Source organism: Henckelia pumila, unplaced genomic scaffold (assembly GCF_033568475.1).
Source record: "Henckelia pumila isolate YLH828 unplaced genomic scaffold, ASM3356847v2 CTG_298:::fragment_3, whole genome shotgun sequence".
NCBI lineage: Eukaryota > Viridiplantae > Streptophyta > Magnoliopsida > Lamiales > Gesneriaceae > Henckelia > Henckelia pumila.
In genome coordinates, this window is record NW_027331797.1 from 550,459 (window position 1) to 570,677 (window position 20,219).

The 20,219-nt window shown below is 33.6% G+C and overlaps 3 protein-coding genes across 9 annotated transcripts; 1 reads left to right on the plus strand and 2 right to left on the minus strand.

Annotated features, from left to right (window-relative positions):
• Positions 1–6,192: 6,192 nt before the first annotated feature.
• On the minus strand, positions 6,193–9,095 carry LOC140871008 (uncharacterized). Its single transcript, XM_073273455.1, has 4 exons — positions 8,734–9,095; positions 7,971–8,078; positions 7,790–7,860; positions 6,193–6,610 (listed from the first exon to the last, which is right to left on the minus strand). Exons 1-4 carry the CDS (start codon positions 8,908–8,910, stop codon positions 6,352–6,354), a joined length of 615 nt encoding a protein of 204 aa, XP_073129556.1. The 5' UTR covers positions 8,911–9,095; the 3' UTR covers positions 6,193–6,351.
• Positions 9,096–9,919: 824 nt separating this feature from the next.
• On the plus strand, positions 9,920–16,627 carry LOC140870919 (uncharacterized). Of its 6 annotated transcripts, XR_012147574.1 has the most exons (3): positions 9,920–12,907; positions 15,592–15,688; positions 16,317–16,627. XR_012147574.1 is itself a non-coding variant. In XM_073273326.1 (2 exons), the coding sequence occupies exon 2, from the start codon at positions 10,406–10,408 to the stop codon at positions 12,701–12,703; it is 2,298 nt and encodes a 765-aa protein (XP_073129427.1). In that variant the 5' UTR covers positions 9,942–10,078; positions 10,258–10,405; the 3' UTR covers positions 12,704–13,626. The 6 variants fall into 6 exon arrangements, 2 of the variants coding, with proteins under 2 accessions (XP_073129425.1, XP_073129427.1); XR_012147572.1 differs by lacking the exons at positions 15,592–15,688; positions 16,317–16,627 and adding an exon at positions 13,412–13,626; XR_012147571.1 differs by lacking the exons at positions 15,592–15,688; positions 16,317–16,627 and adding an exon at positions 13,516–13,626.
• Positions 16,628–16,936: 309 nt separating this feature from the next.
• On the minus strand, positions 16,937–19,738 carry LOC140870921 (wall-associated receptor kinase 2-like). Of its 2 annotated transcripts, XM_073273329.1 has the most exons (4): positions 19,253–19,738; positions 18,812–19,183; positions 18,568–18,732; positions 16,937–18,162 (listed from the first exon to the last, which is right to left on the minus strand). In XM_073273329.1, exons 1-4 carry the CDS (start codon positions 19,653–19,655, stop codon positions 17,018–17,020), a joined length of 2,085 nt encoding a protein of 694 aa, XP_073129430.1. In that variant the 5' UTR covers positions 19,656–19,738; the 3' UTR covers positions 16,937–17,017. The 2 variants fall into 2 exon arrangements, with proteins under 2 accessions (XP_073129430.1, XP_073129429.1); XM_073273328.1 differs by having other exon boundaries at positions 18,812–19,738.
• Between the last annotated feature and the right edge of the window lie 481 nt (positions 19,739–20,219).

The following is a 20,219-nucleotide window of genomic DNA, read 5'->3' on the forward strand; positions in this document are numbered from 1 at the left end:
AAATAAATAAATAATATTATAATTAATTATAAATATCATTTCATAAATAAATATTAATAGAAACATATTAATAAAAATTTTAATTATTGATTTCATGTGTGTAAATTTTATATAAAGTAATTAATACAAAAAAAATTCACAACTTTTATTAAAAAATACATCTATCACAATAAAAATAAAAATAAATTATTAATTCTCCAGGCCCGCGGCGGGCTAACCCGCGCGGGTCACGAGCCTAAGCGGGTTGGCCCATCTAGGCCCACCTTTTGTTGAGTTGAAAAAATTTCAACCCAACCTACTTAAATTATGTGGCAGGCTGGGTCGACCTGACGGGCCTAACCCAAATTGACGACTCTATTCATAAGAGACCTAATCATATCACATTATCACTTTTTATGGAAATATGATAAAATTTCTTAAAATTGAAAAATATAGGACCGACTGAAAGTGAAATTCGACAATAAAAATTTAAAACACAAAGAGATAAATAAACATATAAAACTATATAAAAATGTAATTTTCTTTTAATCCGATACTCAACTTAATTGCAGCCTTGATTTCTTGATTAATGTCACTAATTAATCATTACAGATTAATCAATATTATTTCCCAAAATATTTATTTTAAAAATTATTTATTCTATCAGTAGCTAGCGACTCATAGCGTTGCATAAATGCTAGATGCGTCGAACCGATTGAAGAGAAATTAGAAGCTAATGTTTAAAAGGGGGGAAAAAGCTCTTAATAACACAATGCACTTGCAATTATATAATTATCTTACATATATTATATATATATATATATAGAAGCTAATGTTTAAAAGGGAAAAAAAAGCTCTTAATAACACAATGCACTTGCAATTATATAATTATCTTACATATATTATATATATATATATATTTAAAAAATAAAACACAATATAATTTTGTAATCTGCAAAGCGAATATGTAACTCAATATGTAACACGATGTGTATATATAACATTTTTTTTATTTTTAAACTTGACACTATGTGTGTGTTTACTTGGCTTGATAACAATAGGATAAGCTTATTAATCCAACTTCATCCATTGTTTACTTGTAAAAAAAAATCAAATATCTCAAAACTCAAGACCCGTCATTCAACCATAATTCATGGTATTAGACATCCTTAATTACACAAGGAATAACACATCCTAATCCATATTTTTGTAAAAAAATACATATAAATCCTAATCTACTCACCTTCAATTATTTTGTTTCCCTCCCAATTTCTTTCGGTCTCTCTCTTTTTTATTACTCAATTTATAAATTTTATTATTTTTGAAAAAATACATATTTTTATACCTAATAATTTTGATAAATGAAAATACCTCCGTGTGAATCAATAATAATTTAATTAGTAAAAAATAACTCAATCCAAATTATATGAATACAAAATCAAGCATAAGATTGTATATCATAAGTGGAGGGTAAAACTGTTTTTCATCATTCAATCAGTATTTCAACTCGAAGTAATCATGTTATTGTTTATCCATAATTATTTTAAATCCTTCAAAATCATTTTAATAATCCTAATATAATTTATTCACGTGTAATCTCATCTCATTAAGTAAACGCAACCTATATATATATTCAAATAAATAGAATAGTAGTTGAATCAAATTATGGATTAATTGGACATGACATCGGTAAATATGATTTAATTAGTTAGTTTTATTTTAGTTAAGAACCATTCATGTAATTTAAATAATATAATTTTGGAAGGAAAGAAGAATACGTTTAGATCGATGCCAACCTACTTCACATAAATTGACATTTATGTGACGAGATGTTGTGTCATATCAACAATAATAATAAAAATTTAAAAATGGTTTATATGATTATAATTCTCCCCCCCAAATAACAGAAAAATTTATATGTTGCGATAATTAAATTTAATGCTTTTATTTCAGAAAATGATATCTTTCTCGCCATGGATTATTGATTGCTTTAATAAATATTATTAATAATTAGTAAATCAAGTCGACGTCAAACCGATTGACTAAATGCCTCATTTAGTTTATTTAATTAACAATTTGTGTACCTTTTTCCCGAGCAATTAGGGTTTGTCAGTGGCGTATTATACGTATTACTCCTTTGTTGTTTAGTTGATTAATTAAGCTCTTAGACTATTCAATATTAATAATTAAACAATTTTTTTTTATTATTTTGTCTCCCCACTTGAAGTGTAACTCTACAACGTGCGTCTTAATTAGTTTGGGACCACCTTAGTTCGTATTTTTAAAACTATATATCTTAGGGGGTTTCAAAAAAAAAAAAAACTACCTTAGGGTTTTCACATTTTTGTAATTATATAAATATAATTAATGGTATTTTGGTAACCATTTTAATTTCAAAGATAATATATTCACGGGATATTTTCCATAATTAATGTATTTTAAAAGTAGCATGTTTTTTTAAACGTTTTATCTAATGTTATATGCAGTCCATTTTATAATTGAAAGTAATACACATGTTAGAGCATGACCAAAATAGTAGAATGCAAGATCTTCGCTCAAACAAGTATTTTAAAAATATTTTGATATTTTATCAATAAAAAAAATTTGATGTTGAACAGAATTTTTATAAAATATTATTTAAAATTATTTTGAAAGTACGTGTTTAAACAATATTTTTATAATACGTTTTTGTTGTTTTAAAAATACGATGTAAATCAAAACAAATTATTTTTTAAATTTAGAAACGTTTATTCTCAAATTAAATTTTCAAACATTTTATAATTTTTTTTATAAAAGTATATTTTTATAAAAATATTTTATAAGTATTTATCCAAACAAAAAATAAATAAATAATAACGACCTTTTGAAAATTCAAAAACTCATCGAATAGTACGTATATAATACAAATTTGCAATGCCGACGAATAAATGGCAAAACATATTATTAAAGCAGATTAAGAGCATGTTCCGAATTCCATTATCGGCCGGAATCACAATTCTCAGATATCGGATATATGTACGTTTTACTTTCTCTTGATTAGTGCAAAAATTATTGCTAAAAGTATATATATATATATCATTTTGTTATAGCAACTAACTAAATGAATATGATTTCGTTTTGATGTGTACTTAAATTTTTGTTTGTTTGTTTGTTTATAAATGAAAAAAAAACTTTAAGTATGTGTTTGAATAAAATTTTTGTAAAATATTTTTAAAAAATATATAGTAAAAATTATTCTCTAAGTATATAATTTTTTTACGGTGAAACTCGTAATTTTATTGATTAACTTCCTCCATTACAAGTCTAACTAACCAAAAAGAAAATTCGTCATTCATTCAAACAAAAGATTAAGGGGAAGAAAAAGCAAAATGAGCCAATTAATGTGGACGCGAGCCGTTAATGATGACCGACAACTCTACAGTATCGGAGGTGGGGTTAGGGATACGTAAGGTCGTTTATTGCGCGTTTGGTAGGCCGATAAACCAGATATCTCAGTAGTGCACGACGAACTTAATTCTTGAAATCCGAGAATGAATAAAATTACTATACGAAAGGGGTTTGCATGATGTATAAGTTGTAACAGATTCTCTTCTGACAGTGCAGACAGTCACAGCTGGTCAGGAAGATCTTGGATATATAGGTTCCTTTGCTGCAGATATTTGTGAGCGACTGAAGAGACCCGTGGTTTCTGAGTTATTGCATGTTCGTAGTTCAGCTCTAAGTATATTTTTTAAAGAACTCAACTGAGATGTGTTGTTAGATGTTTTTAGAATGAAACTATGAAAAAAAAAGATAAACAAAATTATTTTTGGATGTTAAAATATTTTTATAGAATAATTTTTCAGACTACATATTTATTTAATTTTCAAAAAACTTTTAAAATATTTTATAAAAATTTGTACAAAATTTATAAAAACATTTTTATAAATACACATGTCCAAACGCAACCAATATTTAAATAAAAAAACTAACTAAATGACTAAATTGGAATGTCAAATTATATTAGCAGTCCATGTACGTACATACCTAATAAATTTTACACGCTTTGATAAGCAAACTTAATATCAATAAATATTACATATAAAATTCAACTATTTTTATCAAACCAAATTGATTTATCTTCTCTGGCTCATTTTCACGTTCGGAATTCCAATATATAATTTACATATAATTCTAACATCCATATTTTGTTTGCGAAAATATACAAGTTAGATTTGCATGACATCAAAACCCAACAATTTGCCACCCTCCATCAATTAATTCAAAATATGTAGGCAAAAATAGCCTAACCTGCACGTCTGGATTCATTCACAAAAATGTATTTTAATAATTTATCGATCCATATAATCAGTTATATATGCCCAAAATTTAAAAAATAAGCGCCAATATAATTAACAACACATTTATTAATGATATGGCCTTGGGTTGGTAATAGTAGCATCAGTATCCAACTTTTAGCCACCTCTGATCATAAGTCACATCCTTTCTCTATTAGGGTCCAATACCTTATTCATTATTACATTCAACAAGCACCCTACACTTGTTCATGCATCTATATTACACGTTGCCCTCTGTCTTCGATTTTATCGTAGCATGTGCTGCGTGCTTATATAATCAGTTATTTTTAATTTTTTTTTAATTATTTTGATTTATAATTTTTATTATAAAATATAGTTACTGTTATAGTCATGTGATTTTCCGATATAATTTTATATGTATAACAAAACACCATTTACACCAAAATTAGTTACGTAAAGATTAGGTGCTTAATACTGTCCGAGTTTTCGCAAGATACATACGTATATACACTTGGTGGTTTGCATTTTTTTAAAAAAGGAAATATTGAGTCAAATATTACGATTAACTAATCTACGAAACATATATAATTTGAGTTAGCGCGCATTATTGTGAAAAATAAATAATCAAAAGGGCACATCAGCAAGTATGTAGCATTTAATTGAAATAAAAGCAGTATGTCTTTCAAATTTTTTTTTTAAAAAAAGCAGGTATAATAAAAATTCACAAGAGGAAATTATTAAAACAGTACATTTTAGTGGAGACTGAAATAGGAATTTAAATTAATGTTGCCATCGCGACATGCTAAATTCGTTTTCAAACGTCAAAATCGGAGGGTCCCTTTGTGTGAATGATGTTTGAAATCCGTATCATTGCAAAATCTTCCTAAATCAAGTCATTATCGCTGTTTTATCGACACTGATATTATTTTAAGAATACAAAACTCATTCTTTTTTTTTTTACACCTCATGATGCATGTTTTATATTAACCATCAAGTAAAAGGTTTTGTCTTCTCAGCTAATTTTATATACAAGTTACCAAAGGAAATCATTTTTTTTTTCTCCCTTGATCGATCAAATTAACATCTCCAGTTAATTTTCTCAATGATCGATTTAACGTATTGTTTGTGACGTCTAAAAAATTGCAAACCCTCCTTAATATTGTTTTTTGGTGCTGCATAATTAGCATCATCACCATTCTATACCAGTTGGTGGCCAAGGCCAACCCATTAATAGGTAGTGAAACAATCAATTTTTCAGACTCTTTGCATCTTGAGTTTCTTTTTTGAACAAAAACTCTTGTTGGTTCAAAGACAGCTAAAATTAATTTCAGGTTCATACAGAAAAAAAGTAGGACCACTTTGTTTTCCGCACCATGCTCTAGTATATACACACATATACATACACAGACACAGACATAACTATCATTCTCCATAGTATTAAATGAAACCCACTGATATTTTTCTGTACAATTCAACATGATATCAGGTGCATGGCATCCATGTTAGATACAACCACAGATTTAATGATTTTCTTTCCTGAACTGATCAATTATGATCAATTTATACGAAACATGAACATCACTCACTCTCTTCTACAAGTTTTTTTCCATTCAATTTTTTTTTTTTTGTATGTTATGATGCAGAAAGTTTCTTAAGCAGGGTCATGTTACAGTCCAAAAACAATGCACATTTTATCCATGGCATCGAGTAGTAAAGATCCGCGGTTAACCTTAATTTATCTTCCAACGCTTTGTTTTGTAATTGTACGTGTGTTACAGTAATGGGATATATATAGGATTTTCAAGATTCTAAAAGGCATGAATAATCAAGTATATAACAGAGTCAGAGATGTCACACGAACTCACAAGCACGTTGTTATCTCACTTGCTAGCAACCAGAGTTTGGATGATCAAGATTTCGGAATTAATGAATGTTTTTTATTATAGTAACTATATGATAAAGAATTTCGCCTAAGCATAGGTTCAAACGAATTTGAGGTACTAGTTTTCAATTGTATTGAATTTATTCAGAACATGTAATGATACAAGGTTGTAACACAAGCTATATATACTTCTTACCCTTTTCTCCTCTTGATGCTCAGTACAAAGTCGTCATCGTCATCATCACTTTCATCTATTAAACGTTTTTTCGGTTTCACTTCACCGGACTTGGGGACCTGTTGTGGCTTCTTGGAACTCTCTGGTTTACTTGACATGGGTGGTGGTGGTGGAGATTTTATTGGAGTACCTATTCGAAGTTGCTTCTGCTTCCTTCCCTTTTTCTCGAAGGCCTTCTTTGCTCGTTCGGGTGACAGCAAACCATGCTCCATCATCCTGTAAATATGAGAAAATTATCCATATATACTCTTTGGGCCAATTTGTTTAACAGATCTTTCTGAACAAGGTGAATAGTGATTAAAAAGGCAGAAGAAAATGACGTAAAGAAGTCGAAAAATTGTAGAGTAGTTTTGGGCATAAGAATAAGCAACTCGAAAACAAAAAATAGAAGTTCCCAGGAACATACAAGCCGTGGCCAGTGAAGCACAACTCTGCATCAGTAATAAATTGCATTTTTTAAACAATCCCCGACAGATTACAAACACCTATGGATGTGGCAAGTATTCTCACTGCAAATCGCGAATTTATGGAGCTAAAGTTCCAGCAAGAAGAAATCAGTTTCTTTATACCGTGAATTATCTAGTGTCAAACACATTTCTTACAAATTTTTTAGTATAGATATTATTTTATCATGTTCCTACCCTTAGATCGACAATACACACCATTAATATGAAGTATTTCCATGAAAGTGTTCATGCCAATGGCCAAAAACTTTTATGTGGCTTTGTTCTTGTTCATGTCACTATGCTGCGATAACCCAAAAGTCAACCCTATGAATCAGCATAGTACACATTGACTAATTACTTATTGTAAATGGGAATATGCACGATTTTTGTTACGCGTGCTGTGCTGTGCTGTTTTCATTTTTATACTGATTTTGGCTCCTCCATCCCCATTGAGCCAACAAGCTGGTCTGTATCCAAAACAATGCATTTTTATCCTTCGTACAAGAGAAAAGGATCTTCTTTGTCGACAGAAAAGCCACACCTTTACCTCTCGGAGACATATCAAGTACATATATATATTTAAAAAAGAAGCATGAGAAAACTCAGTAACTAGTACAATACCACAAGCATAAATTTTATAAATATGTTTGAGCAGAATTCTGCACAATGAGCTCCAATGACAATTATTTTGATTCTACACTCGCCTTATAGGTAATCATGGTTTATCAGAGTTTTATATCTAGTCTGATATGGCCATTCACACCTCCTGCTAAGTCCACATAGGATGATATTGCTTTGTTACTGCAAACAATTCATTCAACAGTTGGGCATCGAACCCTAACTTCAAGAACATAGTAATCTCCACTATCACCGTAACAACATATACATGTGATATTTCTACTCCAAAATTTTCTCAGCAGAAGAACCCAGTGCATAAATAGAAACTAACCAAAATTCGGCCATTTCACTTGAAGGTATTTGCTTCGATAGGGATTCATAGAAGATCCTCAATGGTTCTCTCTGTCAACAAGAAGCAGCAAAATGAAGGAAAATAAGGACTAGTCATTGCATAATTCGTGATACAAATGAGAATAATCACATAGCACAAAATCAAATGGCTGATAAAGAACCTCTTCAGGAACATCAAATTTCTGTCCAGGCAAGGAATAAACTTTCTTCACTCTGGTTTTGGTCACTGTCTTCGTAACAGTTTTCGATTGACGTGACGTTTTGCTCATCTTCACTTGATCCAGACACATTGAAATTCAATAAGAGAAAAAAAAAAAAAAAGAATTCGCAAAATAAACACTTTGACAATATTCAACACCCGATGCATCCACCAGAGGCATATTAGCAGACAGTAGTTTAAAAAACTATAATCCAGAGCAACCAATTCCATTTCTACAAAACTTGTCCAATCAAAACTTAATAAAAACTAGAACGCAAGTTGGCTAAATTTGGATAAACGACAACGATAATAAAAAGATTAGATCTTGGAAGCTTTAAAACCAATCAAGGTTCAGCAAAGAGTGCTGATTATCTACAAGCACAAATAAAAAGATCTTTATTCTTTTTTTTGAATCATAAGCTTTCATCAAATCAAAGTGCATCCGCAGCAACCAAATGATATAACAACAAAGATTTCAAATTTAATGGTTAAAAAAACAGCAATTACTGAAAATGGACCACCTCACAGCAAAAGGGAGGAACACAAAGTAAAATTCAATCCAAGAAATCACCAATCTTTCAAGATACAAATAATAATAAACCCAAATTGAGAGAAAAAAAAATAAATAAATCCTTACAAATGGACACCTCGACTTCTCTTGATTCACAGAGACAGCAAAAGAGGAACAAAATCGAAACAAGAAAAGAATGGAAATCGATACATACAACTTTGGAGACATTATTAGTGGATCTGTGCTTGGCATCAGCAGCTTGCTTGATTGAGATCTCAGAAACTTTCTTCTTTGCTTCAACAATCTTGGATTTTGATGAAGACGATGATGGCCCATCTCCTATCCCGGGCTTCACTTTGATCAAATTGCTTGATTTTGTATCAGTGGCCATGGATTTTGTTCGTTCTGGGTTTAATTCTCAATTCCCCGTCTGTTAAAGAAATCCGTATATATTTTCTAGTAGTATCCTGTTTTAGGATTGTCACTTTTTCAGGTAAAAGTTTAGGAATCCCGGAAAAAGGATAGGACAGGTGGAGAGGAGACAAGTAGGTGGAAGAGTTTTCTTTCACTGATTTTGAGGATATTTTTTACTGTTACGTTTCACCAGATTTTTTTAGGCCCATTATCAAACAAACAATGTCTAAAAAATCAGCTGATTTTATGATAATATCTACACCCATTAAATATCCTCTTTTAATTTTAAATATTTATTTTACTACTTCTAATTACATATGATACACGCTAATTATTCATTTTAATAAAGCAATAAAAGTAATCAATCTTAGCTCAAAAGCAGTTATTTGATTTTAAAAATTAATAACGTATGTAATAACAACTCAAGTATTATAACATAATAACAATGGTTTATTATTTATTCACTGCAATTCATGATTGTTCTAACCGTATAACTCACGAAAACTTGAGCCAAAAAAAAAAAAAGAAAAGCGAAAACATGCATTAAATAGTTTGAATCAAGATTAAAATCCAATACAATTTCAAAGGAAAATACCTCAAAAAATTGGGTTTTACATTATTAAAATCAACATATCACGTAGACTGTAGTACAACAATGAGTTAGATCTAGTTTTCTCGTATAAATAATAATAGTTATTAAAATGTATATTATTAAACATTGATCGAGCAACTACATTATAATTTATATGAAAGAAATCATATCTGCTAATTTAGGCCCAATAAATCAGCCCATGTCCATGTCTAAACGGAACTTAAGTATTTAGGTGGACAAAATTTGAGCATGTGGTGCCTGAGTTGGAGGGATAAATTGATAGGGCGGGGAATAAACCATATCTGCTAATGTAGGCCCAATAAATCAGCCCATGTGCATCCTCAAAAGCCCCTATCTCAATGTCGAAAAGTACGAAGAATGTTCGGGCCACTTATTTAAATTTTTAGTTAACGAGCTAAAAGGCAGCTGTAAAGCCCATAAGCTAAACCCTCCTCCTCTTCCGACGACGTTCTCTGGAGGTCGATCGCCGGTGTTTTCTCCGGCGTGCTTCTGGATGTTTGATACTTTGCGCTTGGTGCATAGACATTGCAAGGTTCGGTACTCTTGGTCTCTTTCTCTCTTCCTCAGTGCACAAGCATTTACAGACTTGCTCTCTCTTCGTCTCTATAAACCAAGAAACTATCATTCCGTTCAAATTGATTATTCCAACAGCTCAATTTTATCTAATGTTGGTTCAAAATTCGATTTTCTTCTACAATTTTCGCCTTTCAGGGGTTGTTGCGACTCGTTCAACATTCCGATTAATTCCAACGAGAGGCGTAAACTCGCCGTTGGAATTTCAAAAATTATCAAACGGCGGAAAGGGTATCTTTTGCAGGATTTTTCTTGCCATTTCTGCCCTTTTACCCTTGTAAAAATAATGAAATTGCTTGTATATAGGGAGGTGGGGGTTGCGTTTTTCAAAGTTGTATTTCAAGACACTTCGGAACTTACAGTTCAACAATGTTGTATTTCTGTGCATTTATTAGTGAATGAAGACCTTAGACTTCTGGCCCAAGATGTGCTGACATGGGTTATTAGAATAACAGGAGAAGTTCGGAGTTACGAGGTTGTGTGGAGACAGTACTATAAGAGCGAATCAGATTTTTTTATTCTTGATTCATTTATGCGCTCTTTTACGAATTTAGAGATGGGATACTGTGCCTTGGAGGTTTTGTACAGGATTTGGGAGGTTGGTTGTAGACCGAGTTTATCAGCAATGTGCGTGCTGATAAAGTTGCTGCTAAGAATTGGTGATTATGGTAGTGTGTGGAAGTTGTTCAGGTGTATGATTTATAGAGGACCTCGACCCTCAATTTATGTTTACAATGTGGCAATTCTTGGCTTCTGTACAAGAGGGTTTGTTAGGGTTGGCGAAAGTTTGCTGCATTTGATGAGGAAGTTTGGCTGTGAACCGGATGTGTACTCATATAATATTTTGATCAATGCTTACTGTGTTGGGGGCAAAAGTTTGGATGCGCTAAATTGGGTACATTTGATGGTTGAAAGTGGTTGCTACCCTAGTAATGCAACATGTGGAACAGTTATTAATGCCTTTTGCAAGGAGGGTAATATTGTGGAAGCAAGGAAAATATTTGATGGGATGCTGGACATGGGTGTGATCCCAAACACTGCATTGTACAATTCTTTGATGGATGGCTATGTTAAGACAAGAGAAATCGGTCAAGCAAATCAGCTTTATGCAGAAATGAGGAGCAACGAGGTGGCCCCTGATATTATCACTTATAACATTTTAGTTTCAGGGCATTACAAGTTCGGAAAGGAGGAGGATGGTGACAGATTTCTGAAGGACTTCTCAATGATGGGAGTGGTACCAAATTGCTCATTGATTGATTTGTCTATTGCAGGGCTATGTTGGGCTACAAAACTAGATCAAGCATTGGAGTTATTGGAGAATGCACTGGAGAAAGGGATTCCTCTGAGTGTAATGGCATTTAATTCTGTCATTGTTGCTTATGGAAAAGTAGGATTAGTAGACAAGGCTTTTGAAATCTATAAAATGATCGTGACATACGGTCTAACTCCTTCAGCTTCCACTTATACTTCATTGCTCTTAGGATTATCAAAAGTGAGAAGGCTCCAGGAAGCCCAAGTTCTTATGTATAAGATGATAGAGAAGGGTTATCCGATCAATAAAGTGGCTTTTACGTTGATTCTAGATGGATATTTTAAGAATAAGGACATACTGGGAGCTCGGAGGTTGTGGAAAGAAATGGAAATACTGGGAATGGCTCCTGATGCTGTTGCTTTTTCTGCCTTTATCGATGGACTTTCTAAGGCTGGTTTTGTTGAAGAAGCATATGATGTATTTCTGGAGATGATGGGAAAAGGACTTGTACCTAACAATTTTGTTTACAACTCCTTAATTTATGGCTTTTGCTGCAGTGGAAAACTCAATGAAGCATTGAAGTTGGAAAGGCAGATGAGATTTGAGGGCCTGTTACCTGATGTAATTACTTTCAACATTATCATTTTTGGGTTCTGCAAACAGAGAAGAATGATGTCAGCCATGCACACATACTCAGAAATGTACAAACACGGATTAGCCCCAGATATTGTGACGTATAACACGTTGATCAGCGGATACTGCAAGGAGTTTGACATGTTAAATGCAGAAAATGTAGCACACAGGTTGTATTCCACTGGATGGGACCCAGATATTACGACCTATAACATACAGATTCATGCTTTCTGCAGAAGCCGCAGAATGAATCAAGCTGTTCTGATGCTTGATGAGCTTATTTCCCATGGAATAGTTCCAGATACCGTTACGTACAACACTCTGATGAATGGAATCTGTTATGATGTACTGGATCGTGCAGTGATCCTGACAGGAAAATTGCTCAAGATGGCCTTTGTTCCAGATTTGGTGACAATTAACTTACTATTGTCTAATCTACGCAAGCAAGGTCTACCACAAAGGACTGTGATGTGGGGGCAAAAGTTGAGTGAAGTTTCCTTTGAGTTTGATGAAATCACGTGTATGATATTGGACAGAGCATTTCAGGATATGCAAGATGATGCTAATCATACAATGGAAATCACAGGGAAGAGTCTCTTTGTAGACTTCCTTATGTATATGACATATGACTTAATATGTAGAAGTATGGATTGCAGTGGAACAAGATTCAATCCTCATGATTTTATTGGCAGTTGATTTAAAATATGACACGATGCGCTCAACCGATAATAAATAATTTGATACAACGATCAGAATGGTTCGGCTATTTGGAGAATTCAAAAATAATATTTGCTGCCAAAATTTGCTCATGGATCAGAATTCAAAGCTTATACTTACTACCTTTCATGATTTTTCAAATTGAAAATGGTTCGGCTATTTGGAGAAATGAAACAATGCAAGGTACTCCTTGTTCAAGTATATTTTGCATTCATTCACATCTATCACGTAATGAAACTTTTCTTCAATAAGAGAGCTTAAGAGTTTGTGATTAGCCCTTTTTTTAAACTTCTGCAACTGTTTGCTCATTGTCATGGATCTAATTCATTACTTGTTTTGTAGTTGTGCCAGGTAATTTGTCTTTTTATTTTAAAGTGCTATTTGGCTAGATAGCTTATCTTATATAACACATTTTTTAAAATGGATTTTTATTGACTATCTAAAGATATAAAAAATTAGTGCTCATTATTGAATGTAAATAAACTTCCATGGTTTCTCACACACTTGAATTCATTCAGGTTTATTGGATAATAAGTTCTGTGTTTTCCTACCACAACTAGAAATCGGGGGGGAGGTTTAATAAGTATTTTAAAACAAAATGGTGAAAAGATTAATTTTGATTCAAATCTCATTTTTCACAAGTATGTCTTATGTTTGGACATTGGATAATTCTAACAGATATCATAGTTGATTGTGGTGCACTAACAAGTGTTTTGTCATTTCGAGTTAACAATCTTCTCCATGATATTATGGGAACGAGAAATGCTTTTAACAACTAACATATATCATAGTTGATTGTGGTGCACTAAGAAGCACGTGTGCTCCGGGACAGGAGTTGAAAATGACGGCTATAATTGGAGGAAATACGGGCAGAAAGATATTCAGGGGACTAGTCATCCAAGGTGAGACATCATGTAGACTTAATGTTATGGCATTTAAATTCTTTTGTTTCTTGGATAATGGCTAAATTTGTGATTCAGTCGGTCTTGAGGTTGAAACTCGTTTCTTAAAAAAAAAAATCATAGAATGTGAGTGGCCATCGCCGGATGCAAAGGATGCCCCCCAAGTACTAAATCAGTTCAATTTCGGCATGTCTCAACTCTTGTCTATAGGAATCGGGGGTGGGGTGGGGTGGGGTAAGGGATCGGATATGGATTGATTATGCTTGGATCGAATATCACATTGATTTACGTGTATCGTTTTGTAGAATACACAAAATCATTTTGAAACTCCTTATGTTTAACATGAAACATGGGGTATGTCTAGGAACTTCGTGACCTTATTTCAATGAAACCAGAACATGAATAATTTATAATTTGATTCAACGATTTATTTTCTTTGTTCAATCTTGAGGTGCTGCCAAAATTTTCTCCTGTATCAGAATTCAAAAGTAATATTCACCACCTTTCATGATTTTCAAATAGAAAATGGTTAGGGTATTTGGAGAAATGAAACAACGCAAGGTACTCTCTGTTCAAGTATATTTTGCATTTGTTCTCCTCTATTGCGTAATGAAACTTTTCTTCAATAAGAGAGCTTAAGGGTTTGTGATTAGCCGTTTCTTTAAACATCTGCAACTGTTTTGGCATGAATCTAATTCATTAATTGTTTTGTAGTCATGTCAGGTAATTTTTGTCTTTTTATTTTAAAGTGCTATTTGGCTAGATGGCTTAACTTATCAAATGCATTTATTAACATGGATTTTTTTATTGACTATCTAAAGCTATAAAGAATAGTGCTCATTATTGAATGTGGATAACTTTCCATGGTTTCTCAAAATTCATTCATGTGTATTGGATTATAAGTTTTGTGTTTTCCTATCATAACTAGAAATTGGGAGGGAGGTTTAATAAGTTTTATTAAAATTTTTTTTTTAAAAAAATTGAATATGTTTTTGCCAGGTAAAAATTAAAAAGATTAAATTTGATTCAAATCTTAATTTTGACATGTATGTTTTATGTTTGGATAATTCTAATTCATATCATGGTTGATTGTGGTGCACTAACAAGTATTATGTCATTTTCGAGCTAACAGTCTTCCATGATGTTATGGGAACAAATTTGTTGAAATTTTAGGGTAGTAGCAGCTCAATTTACCAGATAGGATGTGATATTTGTTTAACTGCTATTACTTAATTTATATGAATCTTGCGATGCATTTTCTATCCTTGATGATGACAATTGCGACAATGATCTTTTCACATTGCTTATTCTGGTGACAGTTGCTTTGTTTGGCAATGGGAGGAAAAATTACCTTGCCCAGTTGTATGTGATAATTAGCGTTTCTTTCTTGTTTCATTTGCTATTGCTAAGATCATGAAGGTTTTGACGGCATTACTTCACTATGTCTGATCATTCCTGTTATTGAATGAACATAAGCCTAGTAGAGAAAGGATAAAGGGGTTGGGATTATGACTTCCTTGATTTCATTACTTGTATTAATGCTACTACTTATATACGGGTCTCAATCAGATAGAACCAAGCCCGTCACATGATTGCTACTGTTACAACAAACTTGCTATGGGTAACTATGGACAACTGCTACAAGTTTTCTCGATGAATGTGAAAGTCTTCATTTTCTGGTGCAGCAAGTACATTTCGTGGAATTCCCTAAAAAATCAGAACTTCAATTATTTTATTTTGCTCGTGCATAAGTTTTGAATCAACTTCTTGAAGCTCTCGAGACATGTTGAGTTGGCCAGATATTGTTTTTTTGGGTGGGGTTGGGGGGGGGGGGGGGGGGGTTGATTTTTTATTTTTGGAAAAATGGCACATCATTTGTTTTTGCCTTTACAACTGTGATTTGCCTGCCTCTCTGAATTTCTCCCCTCACCAAAAATGATTTATGTTTATGAATGATGTGATCAGGGACAGAAAAACTATGACAATGTGAGGATAAATCAGTGCCTACACCAGCATGTTCTCGAAGTTGATAGCCGGTGATTCATACTTCCTCGCTAGTATGGTATGCCAAGTAACAATCATTCCAGAAGATAGATGTAATTACTCTCGTTTAGATCTGTATTTAAGGAAGTATTACCTCTTGTATGTGTTCCAAATCATGAATGGCTATTGCTGCAACCTATTCTAACGAGATTACTTTGTGAAATTAATCTCTTCCTTTTTCTTCTCTTGACCAAATGCGTGTGGTTGAATTTTGTTTTGAAAACGACCTATTACATAGGTTTCTGCGCTCGTGCTATGGCAAGTAACTAGTATTGATGACGATTATTTTTACTAGACATAAGTTATATTTTTCGACTTCTCTATCTTGTGACAAATATCCATTTGGACCTATCATGTTTCAGCTTGTCATTTTTAGAAGTTTCTTTCTTATTTTCTTTCTTTCTTTTTTTAAAGAAGTTTCAGGTTTCAAGGAATATCCATCAGTACCATGCATTAACTTATTATAGCTACTTATTTATTGCGATATCTCATCCCACGTTGGATCATGAGGAGTATTTGCATTGGGTAACAAAGGCTTAGTATCTATTTCTATAGAAACTTGGGTTAACTATTTGGGGGAGGACGGACAAACACTAAATATTTGTTATCTGTACAAACCATTTACTTCGCTCACTTTAATTGTTTAGGCTACAGAAGCTATTGAAGAAGTGAAGATGATGTTAAAGAGGCGAAGTTGAAGATCCAGGAGATGTATCAAGACCAATCAATCTTCTCCGTGAAATAAGTTTTTTGGACAATTATGGTGTCGTGGAGATGACAAATGGTGGAGGCAAAAGTGTGCTGGAAATGGTTTTCGCTATATCGTATATCTTTACGTGAATTGTATTCGAACCATAAAATTACACATGCGATATCTTTACCACATCAAGATTGGAGACCTTGTTCTATATTTTCAGGATAAAACCACTGGGGTGATTATCATAGTCAACATTGTTTAGTTAAAGAACAATTATGTTTAAGAATTTATAATGTTGAAAAAATAATTAAAAATTCCAACTCCTCCAGAATTTAGTTACTTGTTATTTTTAAAGAACTTTTGACCTACTTTGTGGTAAGAATAACCACAATGTTTTAAAAGCAAAGTTAATTAATGTCAGTTTATAAATTTTTATTTCGTCATTGAATCTCAAATCAAATACCATAAACCTTGCAGCACATTGGCAAAGACGACTCTTCATATTTGCAGGCACAGACTCACAAGAATATTGATAAGATGTCAAACTGCATGATATTTAGTAGTTAGGAAAGGTAGTAATTACTATGGTTGATGCAATTCTTTTTACTGTGCTACGAACATGTGTTGCGATTCCATCTACAACATGTCTGCTCATTTCCAGATTGATTCTTCATCCGAGAAATCTATGGATTCGGTTTCAACCCCCATCATTTCTTGATCTTCCAGTTCGACAAATGAGGGATTTTCACGTGTGTTAATACTCTCCAACTCTGATGCCACGTCTCTCATACTTGGTCTTTTCTTCCCATGTAAATTCAAGCATCTTAAAGCCAGATTAGCTACCGAAAGTTGCTCATCAGTTATGCCTTGATCCAAGATTTTAGGATCAAGAACCGTCTGCAGTTTGTTCTCTTCCATGGTCAGGATGAAACGCTTTACTGAGCTTCTCTCTTCTTCTGTTTCACTGGTAGATAATGGTTTTTGCCCTGTTAAAAGCTCAACAAGAATGACCCCAAAGCTGTAAACATCACTCTTCTCTGTGAATTTGCTTGTTTGAAAGTACTCAGGGTCTACATAGCCAAACGTCCCTTTCACCTTGGTAGTTAAGTGTGTCTGATCCATGGAAACTAATCTTGAGATCCCAAAATCTGATACTTTGGCCCGGTACTTCTCGTCCAATAGGATGTTACTAGACTTGATGTCCCTGTGGAAAATAGGAATTGAAGTAGCAGAATGCAGGTAGGCTAGAGGACTTGCTACTTCTGTAGCTATTCTTAATCGCATATCCCATGAAAATGGAAAACCGGCGGTGTCGTCATGGATAAGATCATATAATGTTCCATTTGAAATGAATTCGTAAGCCAGTAATGGTACTTCAGTCTCTAAACAACATCCTAGCAACTTAACCACATTTCTGTGATTGATTTGGGATAGTATGAAAACCTCGTTTATGAACTCTTCTAGCTGGTTTTCATCTACTTTCTTGGACATTTTTACTGCAACAATCCTTCCATCAAACAACATGCCTTTATAGACTGTACCTTGACCTCCACACCCAAGTATTCGTCTTTCATTGAATCGATCCGTGGCTTTCTCCAACTCTTTTGCAGTAAAAAATCTTATTTTTTGAAGTTCATGATCACCAGCTGATATCTGTTGCTGTAGCAAAAGGCCACCATTTCGTTTGAAAAACATTTGTCGCCTCCTTTTTAGCTTCCTCTTCTTCAACACTTTGTACAACCAAAAGCTAGTTGCCAACACTAAAATTATAAGTAGCCCAGAGCCGGCGGCTAAACCTGCATGGAATGTCCTCCATGTGATCAGGATGATATGAATTTTCAATAATATGGCACAGAATTTCCCTACAGTAAGTCAGTTGAGTAAATGAGACTTGAAGAAATTTTATAAATATATTTTTTGTTTCTAGTTCTTAACCTTCCCATGTTGGCTGAGGCATGACACATAATGCCTCATTTTTTACGGGAACTCATGAAATTTGCAGAATAAAATTCGAGTTCAAGTGTGGATCCTTACTCAAGTAGTCTTAATAAGGTTCACTAGCTGGCTAAATTCACCTTGTACCGTCAATGGTAAATATAAGATAGTCGTCTAAAGAGTTAAGAAGCCAGGTTCAACCCACAAAGGTGAAAAAGAAATTAAAACTTGGTCACGCAAACACAAGATGGATTGACAACACAAACCTGTGCGTGCCACATTTCTTTTTGGAAGATTTAGATAAACGCAGCCAATGCCGTCTTTTCTGCCGTCACCAACATAACTATAAGGACAAGAACAATTATAAGAACCTGGAAGATTTGTGCAGATGGCCTTATCAGAGCATGGATTGTACTCACATTCATTGATATCTGGAAAAAAGATTTGCACAAGTGAACAGGTATATAACTTAAATTATGTGAAGATTTTCCAGGCTGAATATGTGCTAACCTTGGCAGCCAGGGCTGAGATATGGATTCCCCTCATATCCTCGAGTGCAATTACACCGGTATCCTTTGATGTTTGTGCCGGAATCAACACAAACACTCGCTCCCTGGCATACTCCTGTAGTATTCTGAAGTTGATAGCAACTCTGATTCCCTACAACCCAATCTAACAGGAGTGGCACAGTTTCTATTATTTTGTTTGCTGGGGATGAATCTGACACGTCAGAGACTTGAAATGTGTATCTACTCCCATCTCCAATAAACGAATAGCTACACGGGTTAAAAGACGTGACATTACCGTGATTTCTCAGGCTGGACAGGCCAACATATATGTACTGGAGACCCCTAGGTATAGAAGCTTTGCAACAGCCAATTCCTGCACAAGAACCATTTCTCAGCTCTGCTGTTTTGGAGCAGATGGCAACGCACGAGCTGATGTAATTACCCTGATTTAAACTGGTATTCAGTGTTGCTAAAGAATAATCATCACATCCCACAACCGTGAGCTTATTTTCACTTGAAAGGCTGAAGGGTGTTGCCGTCAAATTGATTCTAAGCTCATTATCTCCGGTAACTGTATCGCTGGAGTAGCAGTTCCAGGCTAATTGGTTCCTGATTTGAACTTTGGAGTCAGATATAGATATAACTTCGATGTCATCGCTGATGTGAAGAAAGGCCTTTGGAGGGTCGAATGATGTGTTACAGTTGATGTCGAAGAATGGGCTAATGGAACAACCTGAATTTAAGCCGATACCAAAAGGGTAAGGAACTGTTAAATTCCCACACTTGCTTTGGCAGCCAGGCTTGGCAATGTAGGTATCTTTAGATATGGGAGTGTTTGAGTTCATGGCAGTGGAGTCATCTGCTATTATACATGGAAGGCTTAAAGGAGTCAAGAGGATCACAAAATGTAAAAGCTGGTCTATTTGCATGGTTTCCAGTTCCCTGAGAATTCAAGATAAGCTTGCAAAATTTGAAGTACCCTGGAAGTGGGAGATATTGATTTTATCTAAACTCATCTATGCATTTGTCTTGTTTTACATGGAGGGTATTGGAGGCCGGCCAAGTACAACAATACAGCTTGTGTTGAAAGATAGGCTGCTTGCTACAAGAGGTTAACATTTAAAAACTCAAATTAAAATCTCCTCGGATCTAAAAGAATCACAAATCGATACATTAAATTTGAAATCAGGGGGAAAAAAAAAGTTATTTTTGAGTAATATTGTGTTTTTTTTGGGTATCACTTGATGATCTATACTGGTGAATTTTTTAAAATGTTATGGTGTAGAGTGAATACGTTTTAAAAAAAATTTATGCACTCACCAAATTTTTAAATTGTTTGGGGGATAATACTGAATGTAACTAATTATAGGTAAAATTAATATATATTCATATGAAATCTTAATGCTCAG

What these genes read in the sequence shown, in the direction of transcription:
- LOC140871008 (XM_073273455.1), bottom strand. Translation starts at nt 8,910, where the DNA reads ATGGCCACTGATACAAAATCAAGCAATTTGATCAAAGTGAAGCCCGGG. An exon ending in CTAATAATGTCTCCAAAGTT is followed by an intron (nt 8,079 to 8,733) that starts GTATGTATCGAT and finishes GATCAAGTGAAG; the next exon opens with ATGAGCAAAACGTCACGTCA. An exon ending in AGTGAAATGGCCGAATTTTG is followed by an intron (nt 6,611 to 7,789) that starts GTTAGTTTCTAT and finishes TCATATTTACAG; the next exon opens with GATGATGGAGCATGGTTTGC.
- LOC140870919 (XM_073273324.1), top strand. Translation starts at nt 10,040, where the DNA reads ATGTTTGATACTTTGCGCTTGGTGCATAGACATTGCAAGGTTCGGTAC.
- LOC140870921 (XM_073273328.1), bottom strand. Translation starts at nt 19,655, where the DNA reads ATGAACTCAAACACTCCCATATCTAAAGATACCTACATTGCCAAGCCT. An exon ending in TCTCAGCCCTGGCTGCCAAG is followed by an intron (nt 18,733 to 18,811) that starts GTTAGCACATAT and finishes TCTTTTTTCCAG; the next exon opens with ATATCAATGAATGTGAGTAC. An exon ending in AAGAAATGTGGCACGCACAG is followed by an intron (nt 18,163 to 18,567) that starts GTTTGTGTTGTC and finishes CATTCCATGCAG; the next exon opens with GTTTAGCCGCCGGCTCTGGG.